At 42.2% G+C, this 26,766-nt stretch overlaps 1 protein-coding gene across 2 annotated transcripts in view; it reads right to left on the bottom strand.

Annotated features, from left to right (window-relative positions):
• Positions 1-26,766, bottom strand: part of PLCB1 (phospholipase C beta 1) — a 344,064-nt gene that overhangs the window by 74,697 nt on the left and 242,601 nt on the right. For both annotated transcript variants that reach the window (XM_051792771.1, XM_051792772.1), the window contains exons 11-20: positions 22,741-22,898; positions 19,511-19,593; positions 14,300-14,384; positions 13,646-13,823; positions 7,443-7,513; positions 6,727-6,823; positions 3,563-3,647; positions 2,561-2,685; positions 2,136-2,290; positions 288-452 (exon numbers count right to left, since the gene is read on the bottom strand). In XM_051792771.1, the coding sequence (XP_051648731.1) occupies positions 288-452; positions 2,136-2,290; positions 2,561-2,685; positions 3,563-3,647; positions 6,727-6,823; positions 7,443-7,513; positions 13,646-13,823; positions 14,300-14,384; positions 19,511-19,593; positions 22,741-22,898 (1,202 nt within the window). The remainder of the gene's footprint in view (positions 1-287; positions 453-2,135; positions 2,291-2,560; positions 2,686-3,562; positions 3,648-6,726; positions 6,824-7,442; positions 7,514-13,645; positions 13,824-14,299; positions 14,385-19,510; positions 19,594-22,740; positions 22,899-26,766) is intronic.

Raw genomic sequence — 26,766 nt, 5'->3', positions numbered from 1 at the left:
CATGGCCATTCAGCTGAGCTGCTGCTGGGCTCTGTGTGTGCTGATCCCATCACCACATCTGCTGTGCCAGGGAAACAACCAAGGTGACCTCAAACTCACTTATTTTAGCAGGAGCTGGCACAACCAGAGAAGCCAAAGTTCAGCAAAAGTGGTTAGCAACAAACAGTTCAAGAACTAACTATTCAGAATCTCTTCTTCTTCTTTCTAACAAGTGCAAAGTTTCAGTAATGAAATGTCCCACTGGACAGAGATAAAAAAAGCACAATGCCCTTAAGTGCTACACTGACCTTCTTAAACACTATGGCTTCCTCCTCCCAGACGGGATTAACTGCATTGCCTTGAGAGGTCTTGGTCTTCAAAGCTTTTCTTCTGGTGTCCACAGGCAGGCCAAACATGTCCACTTCTACGTAGGTACCGACTTTTTTATCAGACAGAAACTGGCCCGAAATTATCTGAAGCCAAAACAAAGGAGGATCGTTAAGAGACCACTTTGGTGGATTAGGAAATGAGTGGCTGAAATGCAGATGGATAATTCCCATTAGTGATCAGGTAGTATGCATTCAAAATAAAACCAAAACAAAGCTAAACCCACAACAAACAGAAAAAAACCAAACCCACTGTTTCATTGCAGACACAGCAAAACAACTTGTGAGGCATGGTTTCCTGTGACCCCGCGGTCCTGAATTCCCCTATGAGCTATAATGTGGTTGGGATTATGCTGCTGCCCTTCCCTCAGCAGGAATACTCATTTGGATCTCATCCTCAGCCTGGCTGCCTAGTTCCACAACACGGTATCTTTGAGAACTCCCAAGTTCTATCCAGTCTCAACAACAGGTTCAAAAAATGCTGGGGGCAAAAAAAAAAAAAAAGTGGTATAAACAGCAGAGAGATTATAGCTGTGAGGGAGAAAAAAAAATTCAGAAGTTGATATTCTAAGAAAGGCCCTTCACAGAGAGTGAGGAGTTTTACTATGAAAGAAGGGTCTGCAATTTGTTCAGGAAGCTGAGGAGGCACAGGAGTGTGTAGCAGCATCACTGTACCTTTACAAACTGAGGCTTGCCTAAAGCAAATCTTAATCCAGTCTCAGCTGTATCTTGTGTGAGCACTGACATTATAACCAGCAGAGCCTTCCCTGAGCAGGCAGGAGCAGCTGACATCTCTCCTGGATGCTCATTCCTGCTAAAAACTCTGTGCATCTCCTAATAGCTATTGAATGACTTCCACCTCCATTTACCATAATTGCAGAAGAAAGTGCCTCTAAACCCCCAGGAGGGCACTGAAAGCTCCTGTGATTACAGGTCACCACAAAAGGTCATCCCACACATCCTCTTTTTTTACTGTGCATGTCATCACATTATTCCTTTATTCAGCTCCCTCCCAGCATGGCTCTGCTCCTGCCTGCAGCCTGAGAGGAAACGTTTGTTTGCTCCCAGTGAAAACAGGAGGATATTTTGCAGGTGGATTCCAAATTACAGACACTGTTCTAATGGACAAGTCCATTAAAGGAGTAGCAGGACTTGAGGAAGTTGATGGTTTTATAACTGGAGATAGACAGAGCATCAATTTGTCACCCTGGCATAGCCAACTCAATCTATCCCCCTAAATATTCCTGTGAGTAGTTCTCAGTTTGCAGGCTCCTGGCAGTCCTTGAACTTCATTAGAGGTCCTTCAAAAGAAAAGCAAGTTGGCAATGAATTGCAGCTGACATTTATGGTTCCACAGTTCTGCTGGAGAACTTTCAGAGAACCACAAAAATTTATTTACACTAAACACTGCGGTGTTCCAGCTATTCCAGTCCAACCTCCCACTTCACAACAGCGTGTTTTAAATCCAGCCCTTTGTTACTAAAAACACAGCCCAGCTGCTCTTAAATCCATTGCCTTCCCAATTCTGTGATGCTGTGACTCTGTAATTACTTCTGCGGAAAAGAATACGTACAATAAAAATGCATTTATTTACCCTACAACATGAAATGTGAGGCAGAATTTAAAAATTAAATGTCACTCCATGAAATTAAATGTATTTTATTTTCTTGACTTAGTATAGCCATATCCTAGGTCACTGCACAACAGAAATATAAATATATCTATGCTCTAACATTTCCATGAGAGTATATCCACCAGCTTTGTACATACCTTGACAGACAAGGTGTTGGCTACTATTCCATCCACTATACCTTCAGTAAATGGATCAAAGTGTTTGTCTGGTCTTCTCATGAACTCTGGCTTTAACCTGTACCCACTTTTGCCATTGTACTCATACATTCCCATGTTTATTTGCATAGACAAATCTAGGTGTTAAAAACATTGATAAGAATTAAGTTCTGGAGAGATGATAATTTAAAAAAGCAATAAAATAACAACAATTACTGTAATTTCATACTGACTTTAACAGAAATAGTAAAAATCTGTGTTAAAAATGTTAATTAGCAGCTCTGTACTATAATTCAATCACTGGATACCTTTTGATGCATAAAAGCCTTTCCTACCTATGAATCAGAAACTCTATCAAAGAACTGGACACGTACAGGTTTCAAAATGCAGAGAACAGCACAGCTTACCTACAGTTTGGAAGTTGAGAGCAACCATTTGGCAGCCAGCATTCCAAAAGACCTGTGGCATGTAGTTGGAAGAATCCACACGTGTTCCCTTGGGGTAAATTCGGCTCAGCTGCATTTTGTTGTATCTAAATGGTGAGTAGTTAAGATACAGTACACGTGACAAAAATCACTCTGCAGAGAGGTGCAACTGCAGTGTGAAGTGCAGGTGTTCCTTGCAGAATGGTAGTGGGTTCCTTATTGGATTTCTGCAACCATAAGGCTTCCAGAGGGCCACAATTTTGTAGGAGATAGGATAAATACGGGGCAATTAAAGGTGCTGTTTGTTCCTGTATAAAAGATCACGTTCATAAAATTCCATTTATCATTATGGTTTCTAATTTGGGATTTTCCTAAGGTTACATTTATAGAGGCCAGTTAGCTGTAAACAGGGAATCTTCCTCTGAAGCAGGGAGAGATGTTCAGTTTGAGGCACTATTTTATCCTGATCGCTCATTCTAAACTGCAGCCATGGTGAGAGATATTGGATCAAAAGGTCTAAACAGAATGTTCCTTAGCTTTCCTTTAGAAGTCATAAAAAAAACCCCCAAACAACTATGTGGCAATAAACCAGCTCAGAGTTCTCAGAAGTAGAGGTATGATGGGAAAGTAAGCACCTTGCAAAAAAAGAAGTCAGCTACATTTTGACAATTTGCTCACCATAACTTGTATCACTTCACACAGGATGATAAATTTAACAATGACAATACAAAGAATCAGGTCTTCAATATGTAGTTTAAGCCTATTCCCTCTAGTCCTAGCCCGCAGCACAAGGACTCATGACAATTTTTAAATTAGCTCATCAGAACTCAGGCCAATTAATTCATTTAGAAAGACAGTCAAATCTACAAATTTCATTTATGTTCCCTATTTCCCCAGCTCCTGTCTCCAAATTTCAATAAAGCTCTGTAACAGATCTCAGACACAGAGAGACTTAGAAAGCAGCTTTCTGAAAGTCAAGGATACTCCACGAATTCCACAGGAGACTTGGTCAGCTGCTCCAGCCCTTTGGTTTCCACAAAGGAAGACATTTCAAAACTTTTGTTGCGCTCTGGAAGTTCAAAGGGGAGATAAAACCAGGGACACGTCAGAGCAGGAAATGTGTGTGACACTTGAGCTCCTCCTAAGCATTTGAGTCAGTAGGACTAACTATTAATTTGTGTATCATTTGTTACTCACCTTTGGCTGATGTGGGCACAGCCTTTCAATGCACCCAAGCCTAATGTGCAGCAGAGAGCCTAAGTCCTAAGACCCTTCTAAGCTTTTTCCTTTACACCTTTCTACAGAAGGTAAGGATTCATCCCAATCAGCTGTGTATGCTGCCTGAAAGGAGCCACAGCACTGGAGGTCACATCCATTGCTTATCTCAGCACTGGCCTCTTTAAAAATGAGGGAAGTGGGGCCTGTGTTGGAGTAAGATCTCTCTAGCCTCACCACTTCATTGAAAGCAAACAACAAGACAGAGAAAACTGGCCTCATGGAGTTTTAGAAGGAATTGTGCTGCAGCAATCCAGGGATGGCCAGGAGGCCAGCCTGGCCAGCTCCCTGGAGTCAAACTGTGAAGCTGCAGGAAGGGGATAAAACTGAACAAAAGCACTTGTCTTGTAGAGAGAAGCAGGACAGAAACAGGTGGGCACTTTCCTCATAGGAAGCCAAAAAGGAAGCAGTGGATCCAAAGAAATGAAGAATTGCATAGTTTGGGCCAATGTGAGAGGAAAATGTGCTGCCAGCCTGTGAGCTACAAACCATTCTCAGGGTATGCTGGAGTCAGAGTACGAACATGGTGTTCCAAAAGGGATTCTCTCCCTCCAGCAGAGCAGAGACTGGGACTTTATTGTGGTCCCTATTTCTAAATAGTAGCCATCATGTTACTGCTTTTATTCATAGCTGTTACCTTCTAATGGTGAAAGATTTCTGGGGTTCCCTAGAGGTGCTATCCTACCACTCCCTCTTCCTTTCCAACACACAATATCCTCTCTTTCTCCAGACTGTTCCAGCCAGCTCAATTCCATCTCAGCTCCTCATAAACACACTGAGATTATTCTTATTCCAGCTTTCCTCTTACTGATGGGATGGCACTAACCACACACACACACACTGCACTTATTCCATTTAGAACAGAGGTGTTGAATTTGTTATATTAATAAACTCTTATCTCTCAGCCTTATCTTAAAGTAGAGCATCTGTAGGAAACCAGAACTAGTATCTGTTAAAGGATTCAGTTATGAACTGTCCAGGGCTTAATCAAACTCCTAATTAAAATAAGAACAATTATTTCCTTGTAATAGCTGGAGAGAATAAGGAACCTGCCCTTTGAAGAAAGGACTGTGCAGGACAGACATTTCTCTCTACTGATAGATGCTTATATCATACTATCTTGTCAGGAGGAAGTCACTACAGAGTGAACAAAAAACTCATTGAAAACCTGTCTGAAAAACATGGAAAAATACAGTTACAGCTACTTGCTGTCAGAGAGAGGGAACATTTCTGGTGAGGGCAATCAGGGGACTGGTACAGATCCACAGCTATTCAATATTTCTGTTAACAAGTCGGGTGCAAGACCAGAAAATGCACCTTTAAAATGTGGGAGTGACAGAAGCAGTGAGGTGCTGTGGAGGCCAGGATTGCAAATCCAAACTAATTCTGAATTAGCAAATATTAAAATAGAAAAATGCCGTAACAATGAAACTGTATAAAACACCAGCATGGGTCTCTACACTTCTGGATCTCTTACACTTCTGGATCTCTTACACTTGAGGTCAAGTAAACAAAAGTAAAATTTCTTGGAAAGAATTGGATAGGCAGCAAACTAAGAAACAGTCCTAATCTAATTCCTTATTTATTCAGCTCACCCTCACTGAATTTAATGAAGATCCAGCAGTGAGTCCGGGCCAGGACTAAGACTAGAACCCACAAGTCATGCTTTAAACAGCCAGCAACATTTACCACCTAAGGCCTCTGCTTTAATGAACAGGCCACATGTTCCACATAATGATTTTTTCTGATAGAAACACTAGAAATTTAATTCCTTAATATTATGAGTTCACAGACACAGTATGATTGATCAAAGGTCACATCAAAACTTAGGATAAAAATCTGGACAGCAGCAGCTCTCTACAAAACACAAAATTTGGAAAGGCACAGGCATGTGAACAGAAAAAAACAAGACAATTTTACAGCAGCTGCATCAACTTGTCCTGCTAGGATTCACATGGCTTCCTTTCCAGAAGGCACATCTCCTTCCCACTGTGTTCTTGTAATTCTCATTAGAGCTGAAGGAGATTACAAACATCCAAAGGGACACTACTCCAGGGAATAAGCCCAGCTCCCTGCATGATTTTGTGACTGCCTGTGTGTGTGTCTGTATAAATACCCACATGCAAATGAACAGTTGGTAACTTCTTACATGTTTATTATTCATCACAAGTAAATGCAAAATCTTGTACAGAGACATGGACTGAGGCAAAAATTACCTGTCCTCTGCCAAGGCCACCACGGATCTGGAATAAATTAAAGTGCTATACACTTCCTTAACTAAAAAACGCCAAAAGCACATTAAAACCTGTCAAAACAAAGTGAAAAAGGGCAGGCAAACAGTAGGGGGTGGTGCATGAAGGAAGGGAAAGATGCTGCAGTGTTTACTGAGGATGCTACTGAGAGCATTCCTAGCAAGGCATCTTCTGTAAAAGTCAGCAGGGGATGAAATTATGGCCTTTCTATACAACACAGGGAGGCAGGAAAAGAGTGAATTTGCATATGGGGAAGGGCACACTCTGCTTCCTCTGAATCTTCTATAACATAGCAGAGGCAAAATAGAAGTAGGAATATATTTATGACCACCTCTCAAACTGCTTAAGTTACTCCTCAGTCATGGGCAACAAAGGCAAGGTAATTGTCAAAAATGGTTTTGAAATGTCAGCATGTTTCCTGTTGATGAAGTTGGGTATTTCGACTAAAAGAGGTTTCAAAATAAAAATGGATTTATTTGGCCAGATACCAAGGGAACACTTTCCGTCCGTGTGCCTGTACCTGACTGAGAGGAAGCCAAGCAGCGTTTCTCCAGAACCTTCTGCCAAAGGCTTGCTGGGTAATTTCCAGTGGGAGGTGTTGCTCATGCTTAGCTTACTTACTTTTTGATACCTCGAATGACTCAAACTTCACAGGTTGAATGTAGTTCACCAGGTTAGACATCTCTTCCGTGGCCATGGCCTCGCTCCCAGCAGTACCCTGGGGCAGAGAAGGGAAAAAGGCTGCAGCTTGGATCTGCCCATCGGGGGCCACAAACACCAAAGACCAGTTCTCTATCAGGTGTGGCATCTTCCCCTGACCCTGGCTCAGTGAAGGCAATGCTTCACATAGGGAGCATCACACAGTAAAGAAGAAAATTTACCATGAAATGTAAATTTTACGTTAAACTGCTGCCATATTCATTCTTTTTATGTGACTCCCAGGGAAGGGACTGCATTACCTTTACACAGGCACGGTGCTGAGCACATTTATAAGTGCTGCTGGATAAATAATAAACGCAGCTCTAAGCTTGGGATGTCAAGTTTTTCTTCCAACAACGCTAAACACATCACAAGCGGCTGCTTAAAACAGATCAGCCGTGGTGCTATTCGTTCCTTATCTCCAGAAAATTAAAGTACAAATAAACAAAGCAAGGACGTGCTTCCAAACCGATTAACAACCGGCTCGGGAAAGCTGGTGGTGTGTGCTTCCCGGTGGTGTGCTTCCCGGTGCTCTGCCTCCCTCTCTCCACTGGATGGCAGCCCCGCTCCTGGTAACGCGCGCCAACCCGCAGCCGCTGGAACCGACCCATCCCCACAACACACATCTGCACCCTTACTTCATCCATCGACGACTTCTTACAGTCATCATCATAGTCATCATCATCGTCGCTCTCCATGTCTGCTTCTCCTGCAAAGTTTCAAGCAGAAGGTAATTACTGGCTGAAGCAACAGTTACAATCATCAGCGACAAATCCAACAAAGATGTGCAAGTAGCACTGCTTGAAGGAGACTGAGCTGTACATGTGCTTTTTGTCACCACACAAATCAAACATGCTGGTCTCGAGGGATTCGTGATTCATCCCTCTTCGGCACTGATTTAAGTTCTTATTGCCCAACCAAGCTAAAACTCTTCCTCTGCAGCTGTCTGAAGCTTTGGAAATCAGCACTGACAAGGAGTGGAGTGTGTGGACACAGCATCACAAACTGCTTTGGAGAGATATTCCCACGTTTGGGGCACAGCCCCAGGGGGTGGAGATGTGAGTTCAAACTCCTGCTGTTGCAGGATCCGTGCAGGACCTCCAGTGGACGCCTCACCCCCTCCGAGGAGCTCACACGTAACACCACGGTCGGGGTGAGGAAATCACACACGAAAGCCGATGAGATTCTCATGTGCTGTGCTATCAAGGGCTGCTCGGCAAAATCCATCTGTTCTGAACGTATCCCAGCCTGTGGACTGAGGCAGCGCAGCTGGGAGGGGCTGGCATGGGAGCCAAACTGCAGGAACTGGGCTCCAGCTCCCCTGGCAGACCGCCGTGGTGCTCCTCCGTCAGGGCTCCGTTAGAGCCCAGCTGCACCGGCTGAGGGCAGTGTGAGCCAAAAAATGCCAGCGTGGTGCAAAAGGCTCATCCTTTCCCCGAAATTGTGCTCACAGTAAAGAGGACCAGATAAAACACATTTACTGCCTTGCTCCCAGTTGCTGTGCACTCATCAAATTCCTCTGGGCAAGACACAAGTTCTTTAATGTTAATTAACGGATGCCTCCCCTCGCCTCCAAAATGTTTTGATTTAGTTGCATCAGAAATTAAACCATTAAGGAATATCAAGCTTATCTTTCTCTTTAGAAACTCCCCCTGAGGGCCTGGCTGTCATAAAGTGTACATTGTGCATCCGAAGAAGACTCTGGAAAAGAACATTTAACTTATACTGCAGTCACCAATCCACACCTATAAGACTGACAACTCTCTCTAAAGATTTTATTCCACAAACCTTTTGGCTTGTTTCAGCAGTGGCAGCAGAAAAAATCTGACTACTGTGCAGCATTCCCAAACTCTCCAGAGAATGGTAATTCAGTCTCAGTTCCTCCTGTCAATTTAGGGTCTAATCCAAAGCCCACTGAGTCAATAAACTGCTCTTTGTTCCAGCAGGCCTTGAATCATGCCCAGTGGGACCCTTCTGAACATGGAGAGCACATGAGTGTGCCTTTCACAACCAGATGATGACTACCCAGGCTGCATTTCCTTCCAGATGCAGATGTTGAAATGTCAGGCTTTTATTCATCAACACATTTCTTCCTGAACGTTTCATTGAAGAAAATAACACGATTGCTCAACGGGCTCCAGGGATGGCTCCAGGAACCTCAGCACAGTGCACGGACCCAGCCCAGCTCTCACAGGATTCACAGTGACAATCTTGGGATGGGAAGCTTTCAAATGATTTAACCAGACTGGCAAAATAACACTTTGCACAGCCCACAAAATGGGGGATGCAGGCAGATTCCAGCCAACTTGCAGTGCTGAGATACCAGGTACATGTCAGCCTGCTCTTGCTGGAAGTGTCCAGGGGGGAAAGTATGCAACACATCACTGGTTTATTTGAAAATACTTAACAGGGACACTCCCAAGGAGATCAGAGCTCATTTTCAAGTTCTGCATCAGGCACCAAGACTGTGACAGGATTGCAAACACAGAATAAAAATGAGTGGTTTAGAAAGCATGACTACATCTGCATTGCCTTTCACCCAGTGGCAGGGTCCTGTGCTCACACCCAACCCTCCCTGTCACACTGCAGGGACACAAAGCCAGAGCAAGCCTGGGCCAGGCTGAGGAGATATCTGTGCTCTGGACACCTTCGTGCTCACTGATCCCACTGTGGTGCCATCCCTTCCCAGGAGTGCACAGACACTGGCCACGGCCACGTCCAGCATGCATGTGAGAGCTTAAGGGACAATTAGCTCTAATGGCATAATCACAATTTGCATTTAGATGGGGCTACAAACCCAGGTAAGGACAGGACCTCTCCACACTACGTGGCACACAAATGCAGTGAGAATAGAGAGCCCTGTTCCAAGGCTTGCCCTGCAAACAGAGACAAAAGCCTGCCCACGGACAGGGGCAGACAGAAGAATTCCAAGAAATTAAAGGATGTGGCTCCCTAACACAACAGATAAGTTACAACACAGAAACTGTCAACTACTGGTAGGCAGAAGGGCACAGGAAACTCCTCAGTGGGGCAGTTTCAAGGACGTTTTCCAGGAGCTGTCCCTAGTGAGTGGGGCAGGCATAGAAGTGCTCTGCTCCTTGGGCAATGTATTGAGTGGACAAAGGAAGCTGAATCCCAGCAGGTGGGTAGAGGGGTTCCACACAGTAATACTGAGTGGAGGAGGAGAAGGAGAGCTGGGGACAACAAGCCATATCCCTGTTACCAGGGGCAAGAAAGAGTGTGCTGAACATTATCCATCCTCACCATTCCTCAGCAGCACACCAGATACCGAGAGCCTAAAAAAACAAAAGATTAGACAGGGCTTAAAAGTCAGAGGGATCTGGTAATCTGCTCTCTCAGACCCCTTCAAAGTAACAGCCAGCATGGATTACGAATGTGGTACTTGCTGGTGCAGCTTGTTAGCTCTGTAACATTTAGGCAGCCACCAGCACCTCAGGGGGAATCACCTTTGGGGTTTTTTTCCACTGTATGTTAGCACTTGCTGATTTTTAAAATGGAGAAAAGTAAATTTTATTCAGTTTGCTAATGGTTATTTTGCTTTGTAACAATGGGCCATGGCCTCAGCTGGCAAGCAGCAGCAATGTACTAATGCACTTACATACACCCAGCCTAAACCCTTTTATCTAGTTTTCTATTTAAGCATCAGGAAATCATGGAGCCAATTCTACCCCATCTCTCTGTCTTCCTGTGATTCTTCCCTTGCAGCACCCACTAGTCTGACAAAAAACATCATCCTGTCAGTGAGAAACTAACAATCTGCTTGGAAATTTAAATAGTGTTCAATTAGCAAGTTTTAGCTACTTTCAGTATGGGCCTCCTTTTGGTGAAACGTATGACCCTGCAGAACTGCCACTGCTCTTTCTGCACTGGAACAGAATTTGGAAAATCTTCCTTATTTACTGCTGCTCATTGTGCAAAACCAGCCAGGTCTAAGCTGCTTGTTTGCCAAAACTACAATCTACTTCACTTTCTGCTTTGTCAGCATTGCTGCACTTTTAGGAGAAGTTTTTTCCACTGACAGATATGCCCTACTGAAGTTACTTTTTACAGCAGGTTCATGAGCATCCTGCAAGGCATTCCACAAAGCTCGTTTCGGAATTCTTTAATTATTGTTACTATATCACTTTCATATGGTGTGTCTTATAAACATATCAAAAGCCTGGTTTATTTGGGTTTCAATCTGACCTCAAGCAGTGTAAGACACTTGCTGTCACAGCTGAAGTAAGAACCTCCACAGTCTTTGCACTGCTGTGAAAAAACTCATTTAGAATCTTGAGAAGACTAAATCAGCACATCTTCCTCCTGAAGATCAGCAGCAGCTCTGACAGGAGCTATACAGCCCAACAGAGCTATCTGAATAACCCGCCCAACTTGCCAAATGTAAAGATTATATTAAGGTTGGAGTAGTGAAACACTTCATGTTAAGAATCAGGCTTCCTTTAGTGAGTCTGTAGTTGCATTACAGACGTTGGTGTTGGGTACAGAGGAGCACAAGTGCTCCAGCATCACCTGTTGCTGATGCGGAGATGCACAAAGGAACGAGACAGTGAGAAGAAGGGTGTCTTGGTGACTGTTGAGCTCTGCTTCTTGCTGGGTCTTGCCACATGGGTCTCATAAAATGGTGATTTTTTTTTTTCCTTAAACGTTCACAGACAGCAAACTGGCACCTGATTTACAGAAGCACTGCATCCTCATAGCTCTGAGCTGTAGCTGAAACCTCCAGAGCTGTGCTCTGAATACTTAAAAATTCAAAGTACTCTTGAAAAATGAGATTCTGGGTGTTCCTTGTCAGTCATCCTTAAACTGTTCCTGAGCTTTGTCAGGTTTGTCTGTCCTTAGGTAAGATTGACTTAATTTTCTTTCACTTCCCACAGGTACTGTCCAGATAAATTCACTGCTGCCTGGCAAGAGCTCATGCTCAGCCTGGATGCCCCCACAGAGATTCACTGAGGATGCAGTATCTGGGATCAAGTATTGATCCAGTGAGAGGGAAAATACTGACTAACTGCATTCTCCAAAAGAGGCACAAGTCCTCAAGGAGAAACAGGGGCTGACACCAGCATTACAAGCAATGCATTCTGGCAGTCACGGCTGAGCCAAGTGACCACATCAATTTTGCAGTCTCAGTTCCAGCATTTTCTAATTTGTAAGTGTTCCTCTGCATAATCAGAAGCTGTTACAGAGGTAATACAGACCTAATGTTCACAGTTAATTTGTAAAATTACACACCCTGTTATGAGACTGACCCTCCTGCCTTGCAGCAGCATCAACATCTACATTCACAGCCCAGGTCTTTTCCTAGAAAAGCTCCCAGAGAGGCTCCTGAAAGGCAAAGCTGTTGCCCTCTATGCAAAACCAGGCCCTGAGAAAGCAGAAGACATGTACTTTGCCACTGGTTCCCACCGTGTGCTGGTAACAATAATGTAGAGTTAGGAACCCAGAGCCGATTTCAAATGGTGGAAAATCATTTGGAACACACGTTTGTTTTCCTGCTGCTTGGGATTTGTCTAAAGCAAATCAAGAAAATAGTATGAAATCATCCCTGACACCAGGATGAATCTTCCTTTGAAATCCAGGCCCTTTTCATAGTTTCTTAAAAACAACAGTTGAAAACTCTTTTTTTGCTTCTAATAGGATAAACAATGTTATCCACAAATGAAGCAGGATTTCTTTCTTTTTAATTCAGTTTGAGGCAAACTGCCAGCAGGAAAATTTTCAGCTCAATTAATCAGAGTTTAGAAAAAAAATTACAAACAATGGAAAAAAGTTTTTTAATGGCAAATGGTAATGAACTTATATTGCAGAAGAGCTTTCGATGTGCTCTATAAGTAATCTACTGCTGAGGCATAAATGCCTATGCCTTTAAGAATCCAGAATTTCAGTCTTGACAGGAGAAGAAATTCCAGTATGGGGAATCAGGATAAAGAGATTTTGTTGCTTGTCTTGCTAGTTGCTAATCTGCTGCGGTGGTTAGGAGCAAACCCTCACATTTTACCTTTTTTCTCTGCACCTCTCTTTGTCTTTCTAGTTTGTATTTAAGCTCTTCAGGACAAAGACCATCTCTTACTCATTTCTGTACACCAACACTCACAATGGAGCTCTGAAGACCCCCATAGGCATTACCAGAATATATATGCAACCTTTATATTTCATTTCAGATTTTAAAAATTCTGCTAATAAGAGGAACAAGATAAACATAATGCACTGTGCTTCCACTGGCTACATTCCCTGATGGCAACTCATGGGTAACAAATGTTTATTTGCCGTATTATTTTTGCCTGTTTCCATCTCTGGAACAGAAGAACATCTTTGCACAGAGGTCTGTGATGTGACTAATGCAGGACAACTGCAGGCTGAGCCCTGGTGTCTGAGGAACAGGGATCTCATCCAGTTACCCTAAACCTCGAGACACTGCAGGAAACCAGAGCAGCTCTGCTGGGCAAGGGGTTCAGCGTGAAAGGGCACCAAATGGCAGGCACAGCTCAGAGGCAACAGGAACAAGAAAACATTTGTATTTTGATGTTGGGCTCGAGCACCCAGAGAAGGCAGCCAAGGGTGGAGGAGTTGGCAGCTCACTCTGCTTAATAAGCAGTGCAGACAAATGTTAGCACACATCACTGAGCTTTGGGTCATTCCATGGGGGTTCCTCAGCCCTGAGCCTTCAAAGATTACACTCCTGGCTCAGTGACACTTAGTGTTGTTTCCTACTGAGCAAGGCCCACGCTTGTGTACCTGTACCTTGCTGTAAATGGGCTGAGTTACAGCTGAAATTAAGCATTTATGTTTTAGAGAGAAATGTATTTGTAGGTTCAACTCATACCTGCTCCGGGGGAGGAAGGTTCAAACATACTGGATGTATCACTGCATGTGTTGGAAGCCTGCTCTGACAGCTTCTTTTTTGCACTTCCATCTGCTGACTTATGCGATTTCTTTTTATTCTTCACCAGAATTTTGTACATTAAATCCATGGGGCTTGGAAGGGGAACCCCAGCTTCAAGCTGGCAGAAAAAAAAGAAGAGAGATTTGTCATAATAAAAGAAACAAGCTTATGACAATGTCTTAGGGCCCACATGGCACGGGATGGTTTTGCAACCTCTGTGAGCCCCGTTAAAATGAGATGGATTTTGCACAAGACGTAACGGCAACATTAAATGAAACAGGGCTACTGAGGGCACTTAAGAAGGAAAATGCTTTATGAAGTGTCTACAGTAATAACCCAAATAAGTATTAGTTCAAATATGAAGGCCCACATTATAAAATGAGGATCAATTGCATTTAGAAGACTACAATTCACTACATCAGGACAACCTCTGCATAAAAAACGATGCTTAAGTCACCAACAGCTCACGTTGTTTAACCCCCTCCTTTAGACTCTGTTTTGAGAGGTTCTGTGTGAAGAATGAGACAGGGCTGAAACACCTCAATAAAAATTCACTCAGACATTTGTGATCTGACAAATCCCAAGCCACGTTACCGGGTATTTTTCCAGTGGATCCATAAGCAGTGCATCTCCAAATATTAATCTGCAGTACTCTGCCATTTTTGCCTGCTGTTTAGGGCTGAGGGGAAGAAAAGAAAGAAAGAAATGAGTTCTACTAATGCTACAGAGTGAAAGCAGCAGTAATGGAATATTTAATAGCCCTAAACTAGATATAATTTCCTGATGCAATTGCTGTGAATTTTTCAGAAAGACCTAAATATATCATTCAATTATCTTGATTCCTCTGATAGAGTTTATCAAAAGGATCACACATGAGGTAAAGGCACTAGTCAACTGAATAACAGTGAAATAACCATTACATGAATTTGCCTCTTTCAGGCAATGTTTTTATTCAAAGTTTAAATATTTTCCGCCTTCCCTTACTTTATACACGTGCCTGGCATTCTTCTCACACAAACACCCCACAACCCCATTTGTATTTTGTCCTTTTGGTCATACCCGACCTAAGGCATAAAACCCAAACCAGTTACCCAGAAAACAGCCTCTAGTGCAGGTGTCCCAAATTTCCCAAGCCAAGGGAACCATTCCCCTCTCTCAGAGACCTTTGTGTCTCTATAAAGCACAGCCGCACAGAAGAAGGGGCAGAAGACTTATTTGGGCTGGGTTTCCCCCAAAAGCTTGTTTGGGTACGGGCTCAAATTCCCTTTCTAAAATTTTGTCTAAAATCAGATAAGAGTGTCAATTTTTACCACAGTAAATTACTTCAGCAGTTTTCATGCCACCCTCTAGAAATAAATTGTACCTCAGCAAACTCTACCTGTAATGAATTTTCCCAAAATGCAACCAAAGGATGAAATAATTCCTGCATATCAGTGATGGGAGCTTTAGGACTGAAGATAGGTTACGTGGCTCAGAAGTGTTACTCAAATCATCTTAAAATGCAGCTCAGTGCTTCAGTCACTTTCTAATTTTAGACACTGTGTATTTTTGTTACACGTGCCTGTTTAAAATCTGTAACATCTGAGCTTAGGTATCTCACAAGGATCCCTTTTTTGATGCTCTGCTGGGAAGTCTGAATTAAAGGACAGGATTATATCACTCCATATAACTTCCTCAGCCACAGTTAATTATGATCTGCATATCATGGAAGATACAGGAATGGCGTAAGCTGTTGTGTTACCATGGAGCTCTTTTTTTTTTTAAGACAAAATAGAGCTGGGTATATAGGGGGAAAAAAAAAATAATAAAAAGTGCTCATTTTTTTCTTGCAAACCAGGAGTTCAACCAGCACTGCAGCCCTGGCTGGTCATTAGTTACCAACTGGGTACTGCCGCTCTTCCAGGGCAGGATGGGATATAGAGATGAAGACAAGCGAGGCAGGGGAACTAAGAACCCACAGAGGAGAAGGTGATGGGAAGAACAGGTCAGGATAAGACATTCTGTTGGCTACTTCCAGCCACCAGCTCCCGAGGGAAATAAAGGCACCTCGCTCCAGCAAGCAGCGGGTATGTGCCAGAAATCCATGGGTCCTTACAGGGAATCTTATTCCAGTCTTCTCCACCAGCGTGCATTTTGGATTGGCTCTTAGAACCCAGACAGTTCAAAGCACATCTCCTTGAATCATCTGAGCACATTTATTGAAAACGCAGTAATTACATGTGACATCATCATTTTTAAATGGGCACAGCTCCAAAAAAAGCCCTTTCCACAAGAATCCAAAAAAAAAAGGCACAAGTTAAATCCAATAAATTTCCAGCTACCACCGCAGCTAGAACAAATTCTTCTGCTCTCCTGTGTTTAATTACATGTTTACCTCAAAGAGGGCACAGCAAGAACTTTCATTTTTGCAAATGAGAAACATGTAATGCAACATTGCGCTGGTTCAGTGTATAAATTCCAATGTCACTGCACCCCAGAGGCAGAAAGAAGGGAAATTATGGGAAAAACGAATGGGTTTTAACGCTATATAAAAGCCTTGTGGTAGTAAATAAGGCCAAAGGAGGAAAATCTCAACACTACAAAATCTGTGAACTGGACTATATGCACAGATATTTTTATAAGCTCCTAAGAGGGAATCAAAAGTATTTAGGAGCACCAACTGTGTGGTAGTTATTTTTGGTGTTCCCTCTAATATATAAATCTATGGATGTATTGCTGCAAGACAGTTCATTAGTCATAGTAGATTACATATTAAAGCATTTTAAAAAGTTGGAATACCAGTTACTTTTTATTTTCCCTTCTTTCAAAGTTATGAACCAGAGGAACAGATGAAACACCAACTTTTCTACATCCACATGTTCCCCCAGTTGTGTTAGGAAATAAAAACCCCTGAGTATATCTTGCTCCACATCTATTTTACTGGAAATTCTCTCAGCATTCAAGTATTGTAATGAAAATTGATTGTCTGAAAAGGGCTGACTTTATCTGCTTTATGGTTTTTGCTGTGCAGACATGGGCAGGTAGCACACAGACTACTTATATATGCCCCTCAAAACGTGCCAGGGCAAGGGGAGATAAAAGTGGGAACACGATACCTGGAGATATGGAAATATAAAGAAGATTAAGGAATGTTTTTACTGCCATCATTGTATTGCTCTTTGTTTTACTGTGTTTATACTATGCCTGTTATGAAGGTCAATCACAGAGGTTTTTTGGCACAACTGCACAACCACTGCTCCCAACATTCCGATTTTATCACTTCTGCAGAAATACTTCCTCTGCCTAAGAAAGAGGCACAGATGCTTCCCAGAAGAGTCTAAAATAATTCCAAGTGTAGGATGAAGAAGTGATAAAAAATCCTGTTAATATTTGAAATAACAATTGCAGCAAGAAACCAGCACTATGAATAACTGTAATTAAATTTAATCTTGGAAGCAATCTTATATGGATACTGCTCAAGGATCACTTAACCTTTTTGCTATGTCATCAGTGCCTTTCTAATTATAGAGTGTCTGCTTTCAGATTTTGCAGATTGCTTATCTTCTTGCAAGCCCAATTTCAAACCTCAAGGTCTCCTTGAGGTCTTTTCAACATTTTCAGGGCACCCTTCTATTTGTTGACAGAACCACAGCTTTTCTTAGTGCATGTTTTGGCTTCAGTATAAACGATGGCATACATAATGTTTTACGTAGTCTAAAAGTTGTGTGCTTGCCTCTTTTTCTATAACCTTCATTGTATAAAAACAGGCAAGAAAGAACATACTAAGAGAGGAGTTATAGTAAAGAAAACAAAAATTCTTCACAGGGCTGAAAAGATGTCAGAAAGGAGCCCTTCTAGGAAACACAAATGAGGTGATTTACACAATGTGCTAATAACCATAGTTTTGTTTAAGCCAAAGCCAAAATTTCTAGGGGACCAGAATTTCACTGCTTATTCACAAAATGACCCTTGTACTTTGAAAATCAGAAAAAAAAACAACTGGTCACCCAGAAGCAGGAACTGATGAAACGGGAATTTTTATCTTTTTTTAAGACATTGATTCTATAAAACCATCAGCACTTGTTGTTAACATTTAGGGCAAAGTCCACCTTTGAGATCTAGGAGTAAAACAACATTCCAAGTAAATGAAAAGACAAAAGGAGCATTCCATGAAATTAGGTGAAGGTTTCTGTGAGTGGCATGACTGACTGCAGATTTCTCTAGCAATTAGTGAAGGGATGAGGGATAATTGTAGCAGTCAGTAAAATAACTAGAAATCGCTTTCAGCCGAAGCAAAACCAGCAAACGTACACATGGGAATCTGATGATTTACTGCAGCAGAAAATAATAAACACCAATAAAGCCTCAGAAGGAGAAAATATTTGGTACTGGTTTTGCAAACTCGCTTTGCTAAAAACCTGTGCTATAGCAAGGCATGGAAAAGGACATGAAAGAATACACATAAGGATAATTCATTATTCCCCGACTGGAGATTCCTGGAGAGAAAGGTCCAATGGTTTCTTTTGGGCAAACTGCAAAGATCAGAGTAAAGCAGCAGGAACTCTGTTCCCTCTTTGCCACGTTCCTGCAGTATCACACCACCTTTAATTTGGACAGTGCTTCATCTTACAGTTTTGAAGCCACTTTTGTACATGGCTTACATCTGACAGGAGTTTATTTTATAAATTTCTTTCACTTCTTTACTTTCCTAAAATAGCACAGATCACCCTGGAATAGCTGAAGATTTAAGTCATAATGACTTTAAAGGAAGAAAAATGTAACCCTTCTGGTTCAAATAATTTAGATGCTGCTTCTTCTCTGCCTTACAGTAACACAATGAATGTATATTTTAACAAATCCAGAGGAATGAATACAAAACATTGAAGAATGTTCTTCCTAAAACAATGGAGAAGCAGTTAGCCCTCAGCCTTTTCCTCTGCAAGAAACAAAAGTGCCAACATCTTTTCTGATTTGTCCTAAATCATTCATAGTTGCCCCCGGGATTACTTTTTACTTCACATGAAAAGAAAAAAAGGAAGAGTTCCTCAGTCCAAACTGGCCCTAGAAGTGTTGAAAACATTTTCACAGCAACAGAAAAAAAAAAAAAAAAAACAGAAGGGAAGAGGCAATTCAAATTAAGGCACATGTTATGTGTCAGTGTCACCCCACTTTGAACCTTGTGGTCTCTGCATTCAAAACCAACGTCAGACTTAAAAAAAAAAAAAAAAGAAAAATCAGAACTGTAATATAGAGCACTGGGACAAAGCCTGAAGTTTATTTTTTCTCTTCTTACAAAGAAAAATTGTCCTTTCTTTGTAACTAAAACAAAGAAAATGAACAAAAACTTACGCAAAATGTTATTTTTTGGCAGAAACAAACAGTTCCTGGCCATCCACATCACCTATTTTGCAATCCTAGAAGTCCATGGTTCTGGCCTCTACTTCTAATCCATGAGAAACAGAATAAATTCTCTGCTCAGATTATGCTTCTAGTGCAGAACAGGGTCACCAACAGGTGAAATACTGCATTGTTTTCTTGGAAGCATTGCTACATCCCAGCAGGACACACCGAGACTGTAAAGTTAACAAAATACATCTCCCAATTATTCAAACTCTCTCACATAAAAGGTTCTAATACAGGCAGGTTTTCAAGAACACGTCCAATTCGTCCTGATTATCTCAGTTACTTGGGCTGATACAAGTTTATTTTTGGGTAAGAGCTGTTGTTCGTGTCCTATAATGAAGTTGTGACCAACAGATCCAGAATTCCATGCCTAGACCTTACAAAAAACGAAACACCATCCAAGAAAATGTGGCAATTACTTACGAATCCACATGATTTTCAAAGGAAAGGAGGATTGGAAAGGGTGACGTCTTAAATGCACATTCAGCAATAGCTTCTATCACTTCCTAAAGAATCAAAAACAAAGACAGTTACAAATTTATGCCTCTAAAGAAACAGTCCTTGAAGGCAGAAAAGACCCAACAAGGCCTGAAGTCATTCCCTGGGATCAGACCTTTGGTTCTAAACATTCCAGAAAGCTCTGGATGCGCTTTTGCCACAACCAGATTCGCCAACCTGAACTGTAATCAAATCTCAAAAATGTCCGACGGGTCTCCAGCACCACATTTCTCAAGGAATGGCTTATGCCTGCCAAAATCAATAGTTCAAATGCAAAGCTCAGTCTCTGTGTGGAGCTGTTCAGTGCCTGGAGCCACGACTTTCATGTACTGTTCTGCATAATAATAAACATGCTCTGACAAAGGCATATCTCCCAAACATCAGCACAAGCACGTATCCATAAAATCCTCAGCTACTCTGACTCACAAATCTTAGTTCCTTCTTTTTTTGATGAAATCCCTTCAAGGCAAAAGAAAGGAAAAAAAAAAAAGAAAACATTACTCAGTTCAAACAGTTGGCTGTGTAGTAATCATCAAACAGAGGACTCAGGAACTGAAACTTCCATAAAGTTTCCTTTCAGCTCTGATGGAAAATGGAAATCCAGTAAAAAAAATCATTTGGTAACACTAATTTTAGTGGGTACACAACATAGTAATGCACTCACTGTTACAAATTATGAAATGCTTCCCCCTTGGAACACAAATCTTTTTTCAAAAGAACATAAAATACCAAAGACTTTCCATATGCATTGCTGTCAAACTCTGCAGTTTCTAAGAGCCTCACACTCTGGTGTTTATAAGAACCCATAAGGATGACTAAAACCTAAAAGATTTATTTATTTTAAACAAGCTTTCTCTGGGGATTCCTTTTATTCTTTCTCTGCACTTTTAAAGGCTCCATTGAGAAGCGTAACACCAAGAAATCCACTTCCTCAAACAAAAGCTGAGCTTCTGGCACATTCTTCTGCTACATTTATTTTCAACTGCCTTCCCAGCTGCAAAAGGGGATGAAGTCCTGCATGAGTGGGGAAAGTAAGCTAGAAGGGTAAAATGAGGATCACACTGATGAGATCTGAGGATGAAAAGCTCAGACATTGGTTCGGTGGAGAAAGGTGTGTGCTGGTGATTCCAGCTTGCACTGCATTCAGGTGTGAAGGCAAATGCTCCAAGGTCAGAGGAACAACATGGCAGGTCCCACACCTGACTCCAGCTGCAGAATGACCCACCTAAAACAGATCTCCAAGGTAAAGAACACTCAGAGATTTCTTGAGGAAGTCCACGTGAGGCAGTGCAAACTGGCAGACTGAAGGGAGCCACTGTGTGCCGCGGTCACACCAAGAGCGTGAGCTGACAAGTGACTCGGCATTCAAGACTCAGACATGTTATTTCACTGCCATTTTGCTCCTTCCCAGCCAAGCAGAACACTTGGAGTGTTGAAAAGAGATCAGTAGTTGAGGTATTTTTACTTTTTTCCACGTGGAGAAAAAACATGGGCTCTGAAGTGACATATGAAATATTCCTGAGGAGGTTTAAAACACCTTCCACTGTCTCTCCTGCAAACACAATGCCCAGGGTTCAACATCTAAATATCCAAGGATAATCCTCCTTCCCGCTAATGATCCTTTCAAGAATCAGATTAACTTGATTTTAAATTCCTGCTCATGACCAAAGCAGTTGAGAGCTATCTTCCTTAATTAAAGGACTTCCAGCAATCAAACCCTACGCCTATAAACATAATTGGCTGCACACAAACACAACTAGAAAGTTAATAACAAACGTGGGAGAAGGCTGTTCCACATTTTCCTGTGATTAACCCAATCAGTGAAGAATTAGAGAAAACAAGTTGGAAGAAAAGGAGCGTTCTGATGCAGGTGGAATTTGGTGCTGTGTCTGTGTGGCGGTGTTGTTTGCTTTTTTTCTCCTAAAGGATGGCACTAGAAGACAAAAAAACCCACCCCAACAACTCCCGCTTCAAGTGTGGGAGACACCTCAAAGCTGTGGCCAGTACAGAAGCCCCACTTAATCCCTGTCACGTAACCAAAGTCAGTAATGGACATTTTCCCACATATTCCTGCACACGGCTTAGTCGAGAAACACATTTCCACGGTGAGTTAAGTGTCTCAGACGAAGGAGAATTATTTCTTCACACTTCAGAAATGATACCCTGGTATATCATTATAAGCTGTGCTGACTCCCAGTCTTAATGCTACAGGAAAACACCTCCATGGTGGCTCCTCTAACACCTTGGATCAATAACATGTTTAAGAACAAGATAACGTTTTAAGGTTACTGCTAATGGTACAGTATCTGCCTTCTATTACAGAAAAAGGAAATGGAAGATGAAATTCAGTAATACAGATGACATGTCTGGGTTTGAATGGCACAAATATCCCCTCACAACCTCCAAAGATACTAATTTTTCTTTTTCAACCTCCAGTGCTTTGGATCTGATCCCAAGTATCAGGGATGAGGATAACATTGCACACATTGTTATTAATACTTTTAAATGGTGAACATAATGCTGAGTGTCTGGACCCTGTGGATGGAACCTGCTCATCTGGGCACAAGCAGCAGGTTCTCTGCTCACAGGGATTTAAAGGCTTGCAAGTTGTAGAGATTTCCATGATAGCTGCTATTTCCTGCCTCAGTTCAGCACTTTTGTCTCCCACTCCCACTCACCAGGCAAAGAAGAGGAAAAGAGTGAACTGATACATTGGGTTTTGCTGTTCAAACCCTTCTGGCCTTCATTTGCTCCCTGCTGTGTGCTGTGGAGCTGTAACCCAAACCAGTCCTTCGCAAAGGACACTGTGCAAACCCCGCTGTGGTGGCACTGCCTGGTCCTTCAGCCCTGGCTGAGGTCTGCCCTGTCTCTCTCCCTGTGAGATTCCCTGCAGGGACGTGCACAGGAGCACAGTCCACACCATATCATCCCCCTTCCTCTGACTGCCACCATCACCAGGAACCTCTGCCTGTGCAAGCTCCAAATACTACAACTCTTCTCCTCCAACAGTTCTGCCCATGCTCTGAAATCTCCTCTTAAAACACCTTTTTGCCCTCACATCCCCACCCCTTTGCAGCAACCTTGTTCTTCATGGAAGAACCCACCCCGGGTAAAGCCCCCGAAGAGCAGCAGCGTGCTGTGCTGTCCTGCCCTACCTTGAAGGATATTTCAGTTGTCATAGTGAACCCGTGGGTGATGACAGGCTCCTCCTCCGCCGTCCTCCCCTTCCAGCAGTCCAGCTCCACACAGCGGCAGCCCGACAGCAGCACTTGCCGATACATCTCCACCGAGGAGTTGCCAGCCAGCTGTCCAGCTGTGACAGAGCAAGAACAGGAAAAGAGGGAAGTCATTCGGGGCCTCGGGAGTAAATACAAACAGCCTAACAATAATCAGAGTTAACAGCAGCTTTTATCCTGGGCTGAGAAGAATAACACTCGAAGGCACAGGAAAAGAGTAAGAATGCGATGGAAATAACTTTGGCTGACTCAGTGTCGTGGTTGGGATTCTACCCTCAGTCAGATACGAAAGAGGAGAAATAACCCAGCTGAATTCAGCTCAAAAACTTCTGACAGACAGCATCAAACACACGAAATAAAATGATAATAATTAAAAAGGCTCAGTTGGACAAGAAATTCAGATGCGACTCAGGACACGAAGATGACATTTTCTCACAACACGCAATACAGTTCAGTACAAGATGAAACAAACCTCCTGCAGTCACTAATGGTACCATTGTGAGGTCTCAAATCAATATTTAATTCACTAACCACTGCACTGAGGTGGTCAGTTAAATTTCCTGATGTTATACTGCATTATGTAGGGAGACATTTAATGGAACCGACAGCTTCCAGCAATGCCATCATGTAAGTCTAAACAAGGAAAACTCACCTTTTTAAAACTCACCTATTTAAAAAAACCCATGCAAAAAGAAACCCCAACCCAAACCACCACAGAAGTCCAGTTGGATTCAGGGAAGGGTATCCAGCCAGGGTGGCTTCAACTGCTGCAACAGGTTTGATTCCAGTCACGTGGATACAAATTTCTTGCAGCAGAGAGGTAATGGAAGAATGGCTAAGTGCTTCTTTTAGATGTGAATAAAATGGATGCAGTTTCCTGCTTTCTAACAGACTTCCTGAGAAGATCTTCCTGGATTTCTTGAAGGGAATTCACTTGCTTTTTAAGGATGCAGTTAATTTACATAAAGATTCTTTGCTGATGGGGGACATATAAATACTTTATCTAGACTGGCACATAATATAATGTAGATTACTCTAATGCTCATTTTATTGTCTCTGAGCTTCTGCGTTTCGGTTTTCTGCTGGGAAATACACATTTGGGATTTGCTTCACAAAATGGCATTGTCTGCTTTTGCTCTGTTTTTACCTTCTACTAAAAACTGTAACAAACCCCCTTCTATTTGAAAACCCTTGTTTCCTGTTTCTGTCTGATGCAGGAGCAGCAGCAATCATAAATACTCCACGGGGTATTAACATTGCTCCTGTTCAAATCCACAAGGATTCCCAGCTCCCGCCGGAGCCAACGGGAAACACCTGTTAGTAACAGAAGAAATTGGCCAGTGCTGGAAAGCTCTGAAAATATGGATCCACTGAGCTACATTCACTCAGAAAACTGTTCCAATGTTGTCCTTCTTTCCCCTCACAACATTTTAAATTTGGATTAACCAACTATTCTATGATTAACAAACTCTACTTCCTGAGAGACCCCCGGTCATTATCACTGCTCAGTGTTTTGGACTGCAAGATCCTCAACCTTCAAAAGTGCTTAACTAAATCATGACATGCATCACTTGCCATAGGACACTTTTCCACGCTACCTTCTTAATAAGGCTGAGGCATTTTGGAAGGATTCCCACAAAGAATAAGAGGGTATCCAACCTCCAAACCATACAATCTTCAGAAAGACTCCCAGTCAGAGTGCAAAACGCCAGCACATATTTTAATAGTCTCAATAGCTGGTTTTTCTGAAATACAGAATATGAGGAATGTCCCCTCAAATGTTTTTTTGCATATATTATTTAGAAATTTCTGTTGTGTGAGTCTCTATTTGCATTTATTCCAAAATATCCCTTTTGCATTCTACAGTATGATCACACAGACACTAAAGGGAATGCTTCCATGATATTTTTAATGGCCTGAGTACAGATTAATTTTTTAACACTGGAAATTGAAAGCATTCTGCATTCCCTGCTATAATACAAGCAGCATCTACAGTAATACCATCCCATTTGCATCCCAGCACCCTGTATGGGCTAAGGAGAAATGGGTTTTGACAAAAACTCACTTTTCTGAAAAATATAATCTCTCAAATGATACCTGACAGGATACTGTGCAAAATGAGCCAGTGCTGATTGATCCAAGCTGAGGACAGGACCTACTCAGGGAGCACTTCCCGTGCTGCTGGCTCTATGGATCTCAGTCTCCCATCAGGAATGATGTGGTGGGGCTGGAAGGGAACAGAGCCTTGGGTCTTGCCAGACCTTTCTGAGCTCAACAGCCAGCCAAAAACTGCTGCTGGTGGTATGACATGCTCAGAGCAGGCATCACCCAGCTTTCCTTCCCTTCCATGTGGTGCTTTCCAGCTTGGAAACTGCAAAGACACTGTTTTGGAGGCTTTGGAGGTGAAGAAGGTTTCAAGCAAGTGTAGAATGTAGATAACAAGCAGCAACAGTCAGGACTGAGGAACTGCTGAGAACAGAAAAGCTGGAGGATGGCAGAGGAGAGGTCACAGCAGCAATAAAGAAGAGAACATGCCCCTCGTGGGACATTTTCCTAAAATCAACTGAAAGTACTGCACTGTAAGCAGGGAAGCTTACAGTAAGCTGAAGGTGAATAGGATAGTCCCACATTGGCTACCTGTGCTCAATGGATAGCTCTACCACCTACTGCTGGTATTATTTTTTCTTTCACCCAAAATATGCATTAAAGGCTTGTGACAACAGCAGTGACCTGAGGTGAGGCTGGTGAGGCACCAGAAAAAAGCAGAGTTGCACTTTAAGGGTTAATAGGAATAAAGATATAAATATGATACCAGTGAGAAAAAAGATGAGAGACAGCAAAAAAAAGTTTGCAGAAGATGACATTTCTTTAAGTTAGCCCAGGTTCACTATAAATCACTTCTTACCTCACAGATTTTTACCTTTGTTCTTGAAAATTACATTTCCCTAAGAAAAAGAAAGCAGTAACACTCCCAAATAAATAATCAGGACTTGATGTACTGCCAAGGGTTTCTACTAAGGGCTAGGAAAATGATCAGCGTAATTAAAAATATATTCAGAGTGTGCACATGTTTCTTTTTATGTTATAATGTTGCTTCTTTGTGCATGCTTTTTCTGGGTTAAAAAAAACCTAACAAAGGGAGAGATAAATGGGAGGGCATTAAGCACAACAATCATAAAGTATTGCCAGACCGAATGGTTTTCTTATTGTCCTAATAATTTTTACATGACTAGTTGCTATTTCACGGCTTCAGTGAGGGCAAAGGTGCTTCCCCCTTCCAAAGCCACGAGCACTTGAGCAGATCCTTCAAAACTCTGCTTGGGAAAAAGAACAGTCTGCCACCACTCATTTTCTCAATTTTACTTTCCTGTTGGAAGAGAGCAAACGGGAATGTGATGGCTGTACCCTCGTCTAGCCTCACAGCAAAATCTGAGGCTGTCGGGTTTTTGTAATAAATGGATAAATATCAAGTAAATATTAAATCATTAATCCCATTGTTGGCCAGCTGCCACACATCTATTGAACATAATGAATCCACTAAAAAGGAAGGGCTTGTGTTTTGGGCCTGTAAATGTGAAAATGGACACTCTAAGAAAGAACTGGGAAGAGCTTCAAAGTTCTTTTGCACTGTTCCCCGAGTTTACTCTGATTTACTCCCCTCGGTTTACTATGCCAGAAATATTATGCTAAATTAAAAGACTGAAGACTGTATTTCCAAATGTAGCTTCTGAAGTTACTTACAAATGCAGGCAGAGAAACCCGTAGATGCAATCTGAGATGATTTGCAGACTTTCACATACAAGTCAAAGCAAATTTAGCAAGTGTCAAGATAAATAATTAAACATGTGAGGTCACTCGCAGTGCAGTTAAAAAAATCTAGAATAGGTTGGACTAATCAGGAATTCCCATCCTTAATTCTTTGTTTTTTTGGCTTCTGTGCCTCTA

The sequence above is a fragment of the Manacus candei genome, unplaced genomic scaffold, assembly GCF_025592945.1.
Source record: "Manacus candei isolate 608988 ecotype Guabito, Panama unplaced genomic scaffold, ASM2559294v1 h1tg000035l, whole genome shotgun sequence".
NCBI classification, from domain to species: Eukaryota; Metazoa; Chordata; class Aves; order Passeriformes; family Pipridae; genus Manacus; species Manacus candei.
Note: the sequence above shows the minus strand (reverse complement) of the source record. Positions and strands in the feature narration are given on the sequence as shown.